Consider the following 15,716-nt stretch of genomic DNA (forward strand, 5'->3'; position numbering starts at 1 on the left):
CAGCATGGAGACTATCTCCCTATCTGATGTTGCAGCCCTGAGCATGTTGGCAAGCACCTTTTCAGCGATCGGGCCATCCCAGCTTGACTGTTTGTGAGCCAGTGCTGCACTAGGGTTTGGTGCTCGAGCAGCAAGAGTCTCCCATTCAGTGAATTTCATGCATTTATTATTCATGAAACATACAAAACCTTATTATTGTTAAGTTTGCAATGTAACGAATGCGACTGAGAAATGCTGGAAAAGCTTAACTAATGCTGAGGAAGTGTGTACAGAACTTGCAGCACTGCACTAGCAGCATGAAGGCATGGCTTACCAGGAGAGTTGACGATATTATCTTGACACAGGTGTTGCGTGGAGGGTGCCTGGCCCTGGTTCTTGCCATATGGGTGCCACATGCCATCAGGGCGGCACTGTGCCAACAACGTGACGCTGCCCCAACATTCTGCCATCACTACTGTCTCTACTGGCACTCCTTTGGACGTCCCACACACAAGTCCTCTAGAAAAAATAATGTAATCATTATCGTATTCTGTATAATATAGCAAATGCAAACAGCACTGATAAAAGTTATTGTTCTACACAGGTGGCAAACAATCCTTAGCAAACACTTAAATTTCTCATATTATAAACTGAAGTTATATATTAAAACTCGGAAGGTCATCTGAATTTTGGCTTTCGCACATGTACTAACTGAGTAATGGTAAACGTGTTTTCTTCTTTAAATCACCTATACTAATGAGAAATGGTTTATGTAATAAAATAAAATAGAATCCTCGAACTGGGAAACGAGATATGTATGTGAATCTATTACTACATTCATGAAAAGAGCGCTTACCCTTAGGGTTTAGCGCTCCTCTCATCAGCGTTTCTTATTTTCCTGATTTAGCACCAGAGAAACAGGAGGTAACCAGACTCGAATCAAGGAAGAGAGGATGGTTACAATTCTTTGGAACCTTTCATGAAGGGACTGGTAAGTGAAACATAACTAGGAAGGTATTTCATAACTAGGAAGGTATTTCATAACTAGGAAGGTATTTCATAACTAGGAAGGTATTTCATAACTAGGAAGGTATTTCATAACTAGGAAGGTATTTCATAACTAGGAAGGTATTTCATAACTAGGAAGGTATTTCATAACCAGGAAGGTATTTCATAACTAGGAAGGTATTTCATAACTAGGAAGGTATTTCATAACTAGGAAGGTATTTCATAACTAGGAAGGTATTTCATAACTAGGAAGGTATTTCAACCAATTATATAACAATTACAGTGATAACGCCTCTTCACAACTAGACAATGATCAGGATCTAGTCTCACCCAACACCAGGTCAGCTGAACCTGTCACTATTTACTCTAAGTTAAAGTAAAAATTTGTGTATTATTGTCTATTGCATAGCGATGACTGTCGACCAGCAAAATACCACACAAGATCGAACTTTATTTGTAAGTAACGTTTAGAACATAAGAAAGAACACTGCAGCGGGCCTACTGGCCCATCCTAGGCAGGTCTAAGTTACACTTGCTTAAAAAGGTGGGAGTACTGCTGCACACCTTCTGGCCAAAGCTAGGCAGGTCCAACTCACACTCATTAAACAATTTTTAAAACTACACAAGGTTTTAGCTTCATTAACACTACTCGGGAGTTTGTTCCACTCATCCACATGTGGCGTGTGTCTCGTGAAAGGAAAAACGCCAAAAGAAATGCATGGAAACACCAGGAAATGGAATTAATAATTTCCGAATAAAATATCCTTACTACTTCTGGATTTTTTACCACTTTTTTCTACGCACTTAGTTCAAGAAGTATTGGGGTCGTTTACCAGGTAACTGAAACAAATAGTATCAACCACGTTACGGGCAGGGATTGAACCTGCGGTGAGTGAGGCATAAAACTACAGATCGACGATTTCTTGAGTCAAGTAGCACCAGCACCAGAAAAAACCCACTCAATAATAGGTCTACGGTAGACCCTTGTGCGAGATGACATCATCACAGTTTAAAGAAACATCACATTTTAAAGAAACATCACATTTTAAAGAAACATCACATTTTAAAGAAACGTCACATTTTAAAGAAACATCACATTTTAAAGAAACATCACATTTTAAAGAAACATCACATTTTAAAGAAACATCACATTTTAAAGAAACATCACATTTTAAAGAAACATCACATTTTAAAGAAACGTCACATTTTAAAGAAACATCACATTTTAAAGAAACATCACATTTTAAAGAAACATCACATTTTAAAGAAACATCACATTTTAAAGAAACATCACATTTTAAAGAAACATCACATTTTAAAGAAACATCACTGACGTTTTTGCTTTCAAATCATTCTATAAAGATAATCCTGACTGAAAACTGTCAGTAATGTTTTTCATCTTAGAGCTGCAGTGAACTTACCCATTTTCTCGGACAATTCCTTCCACGTTTCTGAAATAAAAAGGGTAATATTATCAGAATATTTTTTTCTCATACTAGAAGACATATATCAGGTGATAATGTTTTAGCAATGTGAATAATTATTAGTAGTGCATTACAACATCCTATTTTATCGCCAAAATTATACCAGTATAACGCAAGACTAATACAGATTTTATTAGAGTATTTTGAGTGTATGCAGAGTGTATACAGAGTGTATACAGTGTATACAGAGTGTATACAGTGTATACAGAGTGTATACAGAGTGTAGTTAATCACGAGTCTAACTGTATCAGAGATAAATAATACCGACAAGTTGATGAATAAGACACAAGTGCAACATCACGTTATCTGAGAGAAGTATCGCTTTCCGAGGACGTTATCAGTCTGATTCAGAGACATGAGAAATGTCTCACATAGACGAACCACACAGTTATCACCACAAACTTGGACAGAGCTCCAATGTAGAGGCGTAATTTACTGGCCGTGGAAGTACTGGAGAGGTACGTGGCGTATAATGAAGTGACAGTAATAACAATGTTGGCCAACCATGTAGTCGTTCATGACAGCTGTGTTATGCATGTAAAAGTGTCCAGTTAGCACTGCCCACGCTTGTGTGACTGCTACTGTTAATACTTCCTCTCTGGTATCTCTACATGTCTCTTTTCTATTGTGATTGTATTAGACTGATGAAGTTTTTCTGGTTGGCGAAAAGTCTCTCTAGTACTGCAAGTATTCCAAAAGATGATTTACTGGTTTTTATGCTAAGAGAGTACAAATGATTATTTATTATTAAAGATTAGCCGGTATTCTCCCGGCCCGGGCCTTTTCCAAGTGGTGGCCCGGCCTTGGCTCCCTCTTTAGGGAGTGTCTGAGACCTAAGTCTCCCATGGGAGGAGGCACAAGTACCTCCTCATCTTTGGGACCAACTGTCCCCAGGCCTAGCCACAAGCTAGGCCTCTCTGGTCTGCCATCCCCGCCCCCAAGGGGGCAAATGGGAATGACAGTCTTATGAGCTAAAGGCTCGGGCTCAGGCACCTACCCTACCCTAGAAGGGTGAGGCATGGTGTCGATCTACAAATGATTTATGTATAACCATCGGATACAGTGACTCTGCACACGCTGAGGCAAACAAATTGCTTCATTATATATACAAATATGGTAATGCAAAGGCCCTTAAAGCTTTCATATAGACAAAGTTTGGTTTAATGTTTCAGAAGAGAAACATTGCTCGAATTATTACCCCGTTATATATTTATATTACTTTATCTGTTGGCATATTTTTGCCTATGAAATCACGTTTGTATGAGCGAAAACATTTCGTGAAAAAATCATACTATATGTACTTTAAAGTACACACAAACACTCCTCTAAATAAACTCAAATTAAGTTGTTATAAATAACTCTCAATAAATAAACAGAAGGGTGGACGAGGGGCTCGAATCGCGGTTCAAGACCCTCGTCTACCTTTTTGTATATTCACTCCTTCAAATACATAACACAGTCACTCTTAAATATACATCGCTTCCTCCAGTGCACTCACAATCCTTTCTTATACTACACTCATTTTCTCAATTATTCTCACAGAATTCGCCCTTCAAAAACAGACACAGTTACACCTCTAAATGTTGATACAAACACCCCCTCAAATCCAAACATAAATACTTAAATATCATCACACAATTATATTTCCTTAAATAATGACATACAGTCACTCTCTTCAATACTTAAACATAATCAATCCCCTAACTACTCACAGATAATCATTTTCACAAATGTACACACATACTCACTACTTCAAGTACACACTATTACTCAAATTCTCACAGGCAATTACTCAAATACACACAAATTACATATAGGACAGTATCTCCACAGACTGTATCGCATAAGGTGTATTATACCGAGAAACGTATACGAGGGACACTTGAACTTACCGATCTCCTGGAGCGATACATATCTGAAGAAAAATTTCTTAACGTTGCACATGTGTCTTTCTTAAGCGTCCACATATATCAATGATAAAATGCGAAATCATAAGCACACAAGGAAAATATTATGGTACTAACACGATGATCTGAAATCCACAGGAGAGAACACTGACGGTCATGTTGATGTCGTTCCTCTCTGGTACCACGTGCAGCGCTGTATAGCCCTTGTGGCTTAGCGCTTCTTTTTGATTATAATAATAATAATCTGGTACCACGCTGCACGCTTCTTCCTTGTCTGTGAAAACAGAGGTACACTGTACCAACACAATGGATATAATAAGACAGAAAAGCATTATGGAACGTTTGTTAATTAGCAACATTTGCTCATGCCGTTCACAAATAAAGATTCCATACCGAGTCCGTGTCATATTTTTCAACCACTCCTATGAGAACATCATGTCAGTATGTCTCCTGTGAGAACATCATGTCAGCATGTCTCCTGTGAGAACATCATTTCACTGACTGTAAGCAGAAAGTCTTCGGAATACAAACAAGGCGGAATAAAATAATGCAACATAATATAATTAGTGGCTATATTATACTGGCTCTGAGTGGGAAAAAGTTTTAAATCAAGCGAATCTCTGTCCTGCATAAAATTTCTACACTAGATTTAATTGTCTCATTGAACTGCAATGTTACTGTCTACTGCACAGACACATGACCTGCTGAGATTCCACTATAAACCGTTCAGATGTGTAAGAAAAAATATATTTGATGTTTTTTTCAACTAGGCGGCCTCTTAATTACTATAAATTAAAGGGTGATACAGCTCATGGAAGTCAGTCATATTTAATGGGAGGAAGAGTACAGTAGCTCTAATTCCTTGGTTCAAGGTACCAGTGGTCGCAACAACAGATCCACTTCAGGCTGTCAAAAGAAACTCGAAATACAGTAGAGGTAAGTCAAAATTTCCCTTCGACTAGGGTTTTATGTTGCTGCTGAAGGTCTCTTGATTCAAGAGATTGGAACAATCCTCTCCTTCCTCGAATCGAATCTGGTACCCTTCCATTCTCTAAGTGCGATACCTAGACGGTTAGTGCTTCTACACGTAGTATATTCTAATATATCAAAATTTGCACTTATTTTAGATTAGGTAAGGTTCGTCCTAAGACCCGCGTCAGGACAAGTGTTTCCTGACGCGGGTCTTAGGCAGATGATGGCCCGCCATTGGAGCTTTAGGTCATCTGACAGAGGCCTTCCACTGGCTTACCAGTTCACCCCTTTAAAAATTTTTAGTTATTCTTTTTACTTATTTTTAAGATACATAGTAGTGACGGTTTGTTGCTACATGTTTGTTGTGAGTTGAGTAATTTGCTTATACATATTCCTAGAAGATGTATCAGTGGATCTCGTAAAGAAGTGTTATATTAAAGAATATGAACACAATAATAAATATCATTATTATACGGGGAACTGGAGGTAACCAGGATTTATCCACGACTGGATTAAGAGTCTTTTACCAATAATAGTTTTCCGGATATTGATTTGTAGCTATAATCATGACTGGCATCAGCTGGACATAACAGATATATCTGAAGCGTTGTGTCAGTGTTCCTTGCTTCCCCCTTCCCCATCTCTCCCCTCCCCTCCCTGCTCCTCCCCGTCTTCCCCTGCCTTCTCTTTATTCTTCCTCTTCCTTTTTCCTCGTATAGACGAGAAGTATCAACGGATTTTCATAAAAACAATACTTGTATTGCAGATTTTACCTATTCAACAAGTTTACTTGAAAAAATAAGCCTGCTATACCATGGTATACCATGGTATAAAACTTGGTAATAAATACCGACAAGTATCTTTCTAAACCAATATATTAAAATGTAAGTAAAGCATTAAGTTACTGACCTAGATTGTTGCAAGTTTCCATACTCTGACAGAAGACGCAGAAACGCTCGTTAGGAGAGGGACAGGAGCACAAACCCTCACCACAACCAGCTGGTGTTGGAGGTGGTGGTGTAGTAGGGCGAGTTGATGGAGGTGGTGGTGTAGTGGGGCGAGTTGGTGGAGGTGGTGGTGTAGTGGGGCGAGTTGGTGGAGGTGGTGGTGTAGTGGGGCGAGTTGGTGGAGGTGGTGGTGTAGTGGGGCGAGTTGGTGGAGGTGGTGGTGTAGTGGGGCGAGTTGGTGGAGTGACTGGCGGGGAAGTCCCTGGAAAAGAAACAGTTTCTGTAAAGCTATATATATTTCTCCTTGATACCTATCTCGAGCAGAGATCTTTAGTCCTGTGGCATGGCTCTTCTCACACAATTTTTTTTACTGGTCTTTTTCAACTGTTGCAAGAATTTTGAGATTGCTGAAATAATAACACTGCGTGCAAAATATAACTAATGCAGAAGAATATATGCTATTCCAATATTGGTTGTTAAGGAATAAGGATTTAATGTAGTACCACAGAAGCTGAGAAACTATCCCTGCTCACATAGGTAACCCTCTCATCATACGTACATTTTGCTCAGGAATGAGCTTTATCAAGACTTAATAAACGTCAATCCTAAGCGAGGCATCGTCTGCCTCTAAAATACAAGCTTACTCTACATTACACATCTCTGTTCTAGCTTGTCAGATCATTGCCCCACAGTACATTAGCTTACAATAACTAACCTTGAGTTCTAACGGAGACAGGATCGCTATCAGGACTGTTAGCTCGGCGACCTCGAGGGAGAGCCTTAAACGCCATCACTGACACTGTGTAATCGGTACTTGGAGCCAGTTCGCCCACCCTCGCTGACGCTACTCGTGACCCCTGTTCTTTAGCTAACACTCCACTACTGTAGAAAACCTTCACTGTGTACTCTACGTCTCTTTGATCTCCGTCAAACTGTTAAATTCGACAGCTAAATTAGGATTATTGTTAAATCAATGAAGACAGTAACATTAAATAATCATGATCATAATGAGATGAAATAATTTTGTTGACATCTGGTTCTCTAAGAACATCAATATGCATCACCCACATCCAATACTGGAACAAAACCAGAATACTGTGTCTAGTTAAATAGCCGGAAACTTCACGTTGGTGTAAACTCAGCATTGAAACATATTCGCTATGATGAACACTTGTTTAAAATTGTTAAGTTCAAGGCGACATTTCACCTGGACATTAACATCAAGTAATCTTTTTGTACACAGGATATATACACAGAGGTGTATATATCCTGTGTATATATTATACCTAACTTACATTGCTAATCAGCATATATCAACGTAACTGGCATTCACCGTTGCAGACATCGTAAAAATTCATACATAGTTTATGAAGAATATTAAGTATTTCTGCTAATTAACATGGTACATAGAGAAGGTTAGCACAGTCCCGTGGAGGAGAAAGTATAGTCTATTATTGGTAAATTAAAGAAAACAGGAATCCTCAACTCACTTGCCAATCTATGTCGATATATTCACTATTAGTTGTCAGTACCCGCAGGTTGCTTGGTTTTGGAATCACCACATCTGTAACCAGAGGAAAAAAAATGAAAAGGCAAAATGGTATCGATACTCAAACAACCGAGTCCGGCACAGGCAATCCAGCCGTCGTTGCTGCCGTGGCCTAATGTAGAATAGTGACACTGAGACCCCTGAGTCCAGTTCGGGTAATCGAGCGATGGCCGCCCAATAGTGACAATCAGATAAGTGAACCTAGCATCTGTGTTCTACTAGTCGCTGCTACAGTGGCCAATGACTGGATTAAATTTTACCGCGAAAGTGGCTAGTTCATTATCCTACTCAACCACCTCCTCCCGCAACACACCGTCGGAGAGACCCGGGAGGACGGCAGCACACCTTGGGTATCTTGCAGTCAAGAACCTTAAGATGTTGCTGCCGATCATCGCCTGCCACCCGCCACCTCGATGTAAAACTTAATGACACCCCCCAGTGAGGAGCCACTGCCGGGTCACCGCATGGAGAAGACCCGGACCAGGATCCTTCCTGGCGATGCTACCTGTACCTGCTGGTTAATTATGCACGCTATATCATGTGAACATATGTACATCATGTGAACCGATGCTAACGAGCTAATGGATACACAAAAGACCTTGGAACTAGGCTTCAAAAGGAATACAATACATCTGTAAAAAAATATTTACAACAAATGTTTTTTCTGCTGTAAATAAATATTTGTTTAAAATGTCTGGCATCTTCTTTTCATTTTTAGGACTCAATGCTATACCTCACAGATTACAATAATGTCCACCGCAGTATGTCTTAATAAATGGACAATCAAGCAAACAGTGCTTGAGAGAGTAACCATAACGCTGACTCTGTACCTGGCATTTAGTTCAACGATTGTCTGTGTATATTGCAAACTGACTGAAGATTAAATTTGGCTCCTATAACATCGGTCAAGTCAACTTACATTGTAAGTTGTTCAGTTCATCTTATGAGGAGTTATGGATTTATTCAGGCTTAAACTATATATACCTGTGTTAAATAAGAGTCACAATACCGTGATGAAATAATTCATAACTAGTCCACAAATCAGAGATACTTTATCTTTCGTAATACGCTTAACATTTATTGCCTAACCAGACAAACAAGTAGTGAAGGTCCTAACTTCCTCCCGCTGATTGCAGCCCGGTCAAGGCAGACCGAAACTAGACGACGTTTCGGTTTGCCTTGATATGTAATAATGTTGGCAGAATTACCGACAATATGTTAAGTAAAAAGGACACAAGTGCAATTAATGTGATAGCAAAACGTTGCCACAATAAAATGTCTCTTTAGTTGCATTTGTGCCCTTTTGCCTTGATGCGGTCCACGAAGGATCAATTTGTACATTCGTGTTCACAGACACAACCAAATTGTTGCGTCTCCACCGTTGTGCCAGCAAAGACCAGCGTCATGTTTTCCTGGAAGAATAAACCAACAATAATAAATTCTTGAAGTTGGTAGGTTCATGAAATCCATCTCTGTTATTCCCGAGGAAGTCATTCTTGCAAAATCTTTATTAATAAATTCAGACTCATATTTTGAATGTTGTTCTTTTGAGCTATTATTATTATTATTATTATTATTATTATTATTATTATTGTATATTATTATTATTATTATTATTATTATTATTATTATTATTATTATTATTATTATTATTATTATTATATACTATTATTATTATTATTATTATTATTATTATTATTATTATTATTATTATTATTATTATATATTATTACTATTACTTTATTATTGTAATTATTATTTCATTATTATTATTATTATTATTATTATTATTATTATTATTATTATTATTATTATTATTATTATTATTATTATTATTATTATTATTATTATTATTGCGCTGAGCAACAAAGAATATTCGTTAGAGATAATTTTTGGTGTGCCATTTAAAGTTTTGGAAACTAACTTTAGTACAGTTTTTGGTTTTTCTCTGTCACGTAATGTTTTTGAGATAACATCGATCATGTTTATTATCAAATGGTATACAATACCGACAGTTTGGTAGATAAGACACATAGGCAACTTTATACCGAAACGTTTCGCCTACACAGTAGGCTTCTTCAGTCGAGTACAGAAAGTAGGCGGGAGCAGTAGAGATGTGAAGACGATGTAATCAGTCCATCACCCTTGAAGTCGTAGAATTTGAGGTTGTCAGTCCCTCAGCCTGGAGAAGTTCAGTTCCATAGTCAGAAACTATCTGAAGATCAAGCGACAGTGTTGAGACTTAAATACTGTCTGAAGGAGAGGTGCAGAGTAGTAGTAGTGAGAATGTAGCCACTGAGAGGTCACGTCCCTCTCAGATCAAACAGTTCTCACTTGAAAAAGTTGTCCAAGGTGTTTTCTCTTCTGTACCAAGATGCCATTGTGTTGCAGTGTCTGACAGAGTTATTATCAAATGGTATACAATACCGACAGGTTGGTAGATAAGACACATAGGCAACATTTAGGCAATTGTGATGAATGGTTTGAAAAACCGACAAGTTGAAGATTGAGGCACTTATGCAACATATGGGAATCTTTATTCAGGAAACGTTTCGCCACAGAGCGACTTCATCAGTCCAATACAAAGTAAAAAGGAGTAAGGAGAGGAGGAGTTTGAGGTAATCAGTCCCTCAGCCTGGAGTCGATGTGTTCAGTCCATCAATCTTGTAGAATGTACAGCATAGGGCCGTAGACGTGGCTTATATACTGTAGTGAGGTGAGGTGAAGCAGGAGGAGGTGGGGTCATAGTGGTACCATCCACTAGTCGAAGTAGGTCTTCGTCCAAAGGTTGAACAAGTGTTGAAGAATTCTTTGTAACAAGATCCCATGATGCTGCAGTGTCTGACAGTTGTGATGAATGGTTTGAAAAACCGACAAGTTGAAGATTGAGACACTTATGCAACATATGGGAATCTTTATTCAGGAAACGTTTCGCCACACAGCGGCTTCATCAGTCCAATACAAAGTAGAAAGGCGTAAGGAGAGGAGGAGTTTGAGGTAATCAGTCCCTCAGCCTGGAGTCGATGTGTTCAGTCCACCAGTCTTGTAGAATGTACAGCATAAAACGAACGAACGAAAGAAATTTCAGGTAAGATCCCAAATGGGATGAGCGGGGAAGGCAAGACAGACGAAGATAGTGCTGGAGAGGAGTGTTCTTAGTTGTAGAAATAGAGCCAGGGCTTAGCCCAGCAGCGAAGGCGATCGTGGGACAGATATTGAGAAGAGAAATTCAGGTTCTTCTGTTGGGACTCCGGTGGGGTGAGCGGGGAGGAAGGGACATGCGACGTTTAGCGCTAGAGAGGAGTGTAGAACTGGGCCATGTCTTAACCCAAAAGCTAAGGCGAACGTGGGTCAGAGAATGGTACCTGTCAGCGAATCCAAGGTTATTTGTAAATAGGATTAGGAGCAGGATCATGCAAGGAGTAGAAAAGGTTGTGTTGGATTGTGGGTTTGCGAATGTCGTCGTCAAGGAGAGAGGTCCAGTAGTCATGTCGTGTCTCAAGTTTCTCTATCTGTCTGTCACTGAGCGTCTTCCAGTACAGATTCAGCGCAGGGATGTCTAATTGGGCATGGAGAGACTCGCTTGTGGCGAAGTCCTCCCATCTGACATCAAGCACCCAGCGCAGAGCCTTTTTCTGGACACGCTGCAGTTTAAGTAAGTTTGTTTTTGCTGCAAGAGAGAGGGCTATAGGAGAGTAAGTTATCAGAGGACGTATTAGGGATTTGTAGAGGTGTAGTTTGGTGCGTTGAGAGGCATGTTTCAGCTTGTAGAGGACCGCAAGGGTCTTACTAGATATTGCATGCCTTGAGTGAATGTGTCCGTGTAAACGAAGAAGGTAGTCAAGATTAACGCCAAGGACAGTGACAGATTGTGTGATGGGGATGTAAGTGCGGGTGTCAGCTGTTCTGAGCTCGACAGGTAATGGAGGATCACGTTTCCTGTAGTTAAAATACGTAATGCTGGATTTAGCTGCATTGGTTTTGATCCTCCATTTTTGTTCCCAGATGGCTATCCTGTCGACCTCATATTGTGTTTTGTGTGTGAGTGTATCTATATTGGCATGAGTGATAAGTTGTGTAATGTCGTCTGCATAGGCTAGAGTGATTGAGTTGTGGTATACAGGTGTTGGAATGTCGTTAGTATATAAAATGTAGAGGGTAGGGGAGAGGACAGATCCCTGGGGTACTCCGGCATTTAGTGTGAAGTAGTCAGAGTAAGAGCCTTGGAATTTGATTCTCATGGCACGGCCGTCTAGGAAGTTGCAGAGGAGTTTACGATTATTGAGAGGCAGGTTGAAGTTAGTGCAGAGTTTGTACTTGAACCCATCGTGCCAAACAGTGTCAAAGGCTTTTTCATCGTCTTTTGCAACCAGGGCTGCCCTGTTTCTTTGTTTTGTGTTTATGTGGATGTAGTTGAAAATGATGTTAATGGCATCCTGTGTGGATCTGTGTGTTCTGAAGCCAAACTGGCCATCACAAAGTAGAGAATTGTGTTCCAGGTATCTGCGAAGGCGATGATTGATGAGTTTTTCAAAGAGTTTTCCTAAACTTTCGAGGAGGCTGATAGGGCGATAGTTTCTAGGGTCAGAGTGGTCTTTATTGGGTTTAGGAAGGAGGATAGCAGTAGCAGCTTTGAAGAGGGAAGGGAAGTATCCAGAGGCAAGAGAGGCATTGAGAAGGTTTGTGTAGGCAGTAACGATAGAGTCAGGAAGGTGTTTCAGGATAATATGGTTTAGGCCAGAGGCACCAGGGGTTTTGGGAGGAAAGTGTCTGAGGAGAGTTAACGTCTGTGTTGGTGAAAGGAGTGTCAAGTTCTTGGTAGGAGGTAAGAGAGTCCAGATGGATGTGGCTGTCTGGTGTTGTTTCGTGTGTGTGTGTAGTGTTCCAGTGTTCTATGTTCTGAATGTGTTGAATAGCGTTAGGGTGGGGTGGGTGAGGGTGGAAGATGTTCTCCCAGATGTGTTTGAAGATGTTAATAGCAGCCTTCGGGTCTGAGATGTGTGTGTTGTTGTGGGTGATGTGTTTGAATTTGTTGGTGGGAGTGGTGCCTCTGATTTTCTGATAAAGTTCCAGAAGGCTTTGGTGTTTTTGATACGCGGTTTGTCCGCTTGTAGTAAGAGCTGTGACCAGTGATTGTTGTTGTCTTGGTCTAGACTGTGTAGAATGTTGTTTCTAAGGTAAGTGAGATCTAATCGGACTTGATTAAATCTATGTGTGTTGTAGAGAAAGCGGTTGTGGTAACAGATAATTAGTCTTTTTGGTTTGTTTGAGGGTTTGAAGGAATAACGAGTGGTATGGGTTTTCTTTGGTATAGCGGTGTTGGCTGCTTGTGTAATGGTGTCTTGGATGAGAGCAAGTTGAGTGTCAATGTCAGAGATGGGTTGTTGTTGTAGTCATAGTTGAGGTTAGTATTATCTATGTGTTGTTTGAAGACATCCCAGTCAGCGTTCTTGTAGGAGAAGGAAGGTGTGGCTGGGATGATGATAGGGTTGGAGGAGATGTGTAAGATGACGGGAATGTGATCAGAGCCTGTAATAGGGCCAGGTGATATGTAGTGTTGAAAGAGAGAGCTGGCTCGGTTTGCCAGAATGATGTCGGGTTTGCCTTGGCCAGTGTGATTGCAGAAGGTATTGAAGTCTGGGCCGAGGTGAACTAGGTGTTTGTGGTTTGTGAAGTTGAGTAATTGGTGACCAAGTTGGTTGTTACTGGTGTGATGAAAGGCGGTGTGTTTGACATTCATATCAGCTAGTAGGTATGTTGGTGTGTTGGTGCAGTTGAAGACTAAGGAAAGGTCATGTATGTTGAGAGTAGTGTTTGGGCGAGCATAGGTGGTGAAAAAGATAAAGGGGCCAAGGTGGGTGTGTATTCTGACCGCAAGACATTGTTGTATAAAAGGGATTGGGAGAAATTTGTGTTTTATGTTGCATTTGACAAGGATGGCAATCCCATCGTAAGGATCATAGGGGGACTTTAGTGCAGTATAACCATAATGGCGGATACGTTGAGGGACTTTGAGGAGGTACTGTTTAGCAAAACAACATCTGGCCTCTCTGCTTCAAGGAGCTCGGCCAGTAGGTGTCTAATTGAAAAGTAAGACCGTACGTTGAACTGAATCACCTTAAACATGATTTAATGGTTTCGTCATTCCAAAGTTAATGTCGGGGGAGGAGTTTGGATTAAAGCCCGTGATAGTGGTGCCATCAGAGGACGTGTGTTTGTAGGTGCTACGGACCCGTTTCCTGGAGGGGGAGGAAGAGATGGATCTGTTTTTATTTTCTTTGGTCTGTCTGTCAGAAGTTGGGGCAGGTTTAGGTTTGAGTGAATTTTGTCTGGAGGAGGTGGAGTTGGACCTGGATGAAATTTTGGTTGTGGTGGAGGAGTGGGCTAACGTGGATGCAGAGGAAGTGGAAGCTTTGGTAGGGGATGAGGAAGAGGAAGCTATGGTAAGGGATGAGGAAGTGGAAGCTAAGGTAAGGGATGAGGAAGTGGAAGCTTTGGAAGGGGATGAGGAAGTGAGTTAGGAAGTGGATGGAGGGGTGGTCGTAGCAGCGGCAGTAGGGGTGTTGGTGGTAGGTGTAGAAGTAGTGAAGAAGGGTAGGGGAGGAGGAGAGCTGGTGGGAGTAGGAAGTGGGGGGAGTGGGAGAGAGGAGGGAGGGAGAGGATGTAGGAGGCTTAGAAGAGAAGCAGGAAGGAGGGATAATTAAAGAGGGAAGATTGTTAGCAGACAAGATTAGGTTAAGGACATGTGAGTAGTCTGATTGGCAAGCTTTAGAGATTACCATCGCAGAGTGGGCAGCAGTGGCGAGTTGACAGTTAGTTTTGTAGTCTAGTGTGGGTGTAGGTGTAGAAGGAGAAGTGCTTGTAGTCTGTGTGTTGGTGTTTGATGTGTGTAGAGTAGAAGAGGTAGACCAAGTGCATGGGAAGGCCCAGGCATTGGGGGTAGAGGAGGGAGGTATGGAAGGGGAGGGAGGTGCAGGGAAGGGGTTGGGGAGGTAGGGAGGTTGGCTAGCTCTGAGGGAGGAGAAAAGCGCTTTCTAGAAGGGCAGGAATTTGCAACTGCAGTGTGTGACCCGCCGCAGTTAGAACATTTAAAGGGGAGGTTGCAAGTATTCCAGAAGTGGCCAGTTGCTGAACATCTGGAGCAGACTTGTGTAGAAGTGCATGTGTTTTTGTCGTGGCCGAATTTGTAGTATTTAAGATATTGTGTAACTGGGTGGAAGTTCGGAGTGAAGAGAGTGTTTGGAGGAATGCGGATGGTCTTAGCAAAGATTTCTTGACTGAAGAGTGTAGAGGCGTCAGCAGGAGTAGAACAGCGTATTTTGAGAATGGTAGAGCTTTCGGGTCTGTAAATATCGTCAACAGAGACTTTGTTCTTAGTGCTGATATCTTTTATTGTCTTCTTTGTCTGTGTCATAGGCTGTCAGGAGAGAGTAGTCTACGTGTTTAGCAAATGACTGTGCTTTTGGCACGGTGCTCAGGAGTCCCAATAATTTTGAAGCCTGCGTTGAGAAGTTTTTGTCTAGTATCGCTTGAGATGTACGCTTCGTAGGAATGTTTGTCAAGGAGTTTGAAGCCTGAGTTGGTTTTGAAGACTTTAAGTTGAGGTGCACCAGTGATCTGATATAATAAATTTTCAGGACAGGTAGTGGCATTGGGGAATTTGAGGTTTAGCGAGAAGGAATTGGATTTAGAAGAAGCAGAGGCAGGTGTGGGCGGTTGGGGGAGAGTGGAAGAGGGGTGGGAGGTGGAAGGCAACGAAGGCATCGTCTAATTACAAAAAGATGAAATTGTCGGTGACAATCGGCCAAAAAGTGATAGTACTCAGCTAGGCAAGTACGTGTAAGTAGACACACGTACTTGCCTGGCGCAG

The 15,716-nt window shown here is 41.0% G+C and overlaps 1 protein-coding gene across 2 annotated transcripts in view; it reads right to left on the reverse strand.

Moving 5' to 3' along the window:
* Window positions 1–15,716, reverse strand: part of LOC128692434 (uncharacterized) — a 67,942-nt gene that overhangs the window by 18,734 nt on the left and 33,492 nt on the right. Inside the window, exons 5-10 of one of the 2 annotated variants that reach the window (XM_070096511.1) lie at window positions 7,788–7,861; window positions 7,013–7,229; window positions 6,260–6,559; window positions 4,496–4,652; window positions 2,409–2,438; window positions 314–498 (exon numbers count right to left, since the gene is read on the reverse strand). In XM_070096511.1, the coding sequence (XP_069952612.1) occupies window positions 314–498; window positions 2,409–2,438; window positions 4,496–4,652; window positions 6,260–6,559; window positions 7,013–7,229; window positions 7,788–7,861 (963 nt within the window). The remainder of the gene's footprint in view (window positions 1–313; window positions 499–2,408; window positions 2,439–4,495; window positions 4,653–6,259; window positions 6,560–7,012; window positions 7,230–7,787; window positions 7,862–15,716) is intronic. The other variant, XM_070096512.1, reaches the window with a different exon arrangement.

This window comes from Cherax quadricarinatus, chromosome 53 (genome assembly GCF_038502225.1).
Source record: "Cherax quadricarinatus isolate ZL_2023a chromosome 53, ASM3850222v1, whole genome shotgun sequence".
NCBI lineage: Eukaryota > Metazoa > Arthropoda > Malacostraca > Decapoda > Parastacidae > Cherax > Cherax quadricarinatus.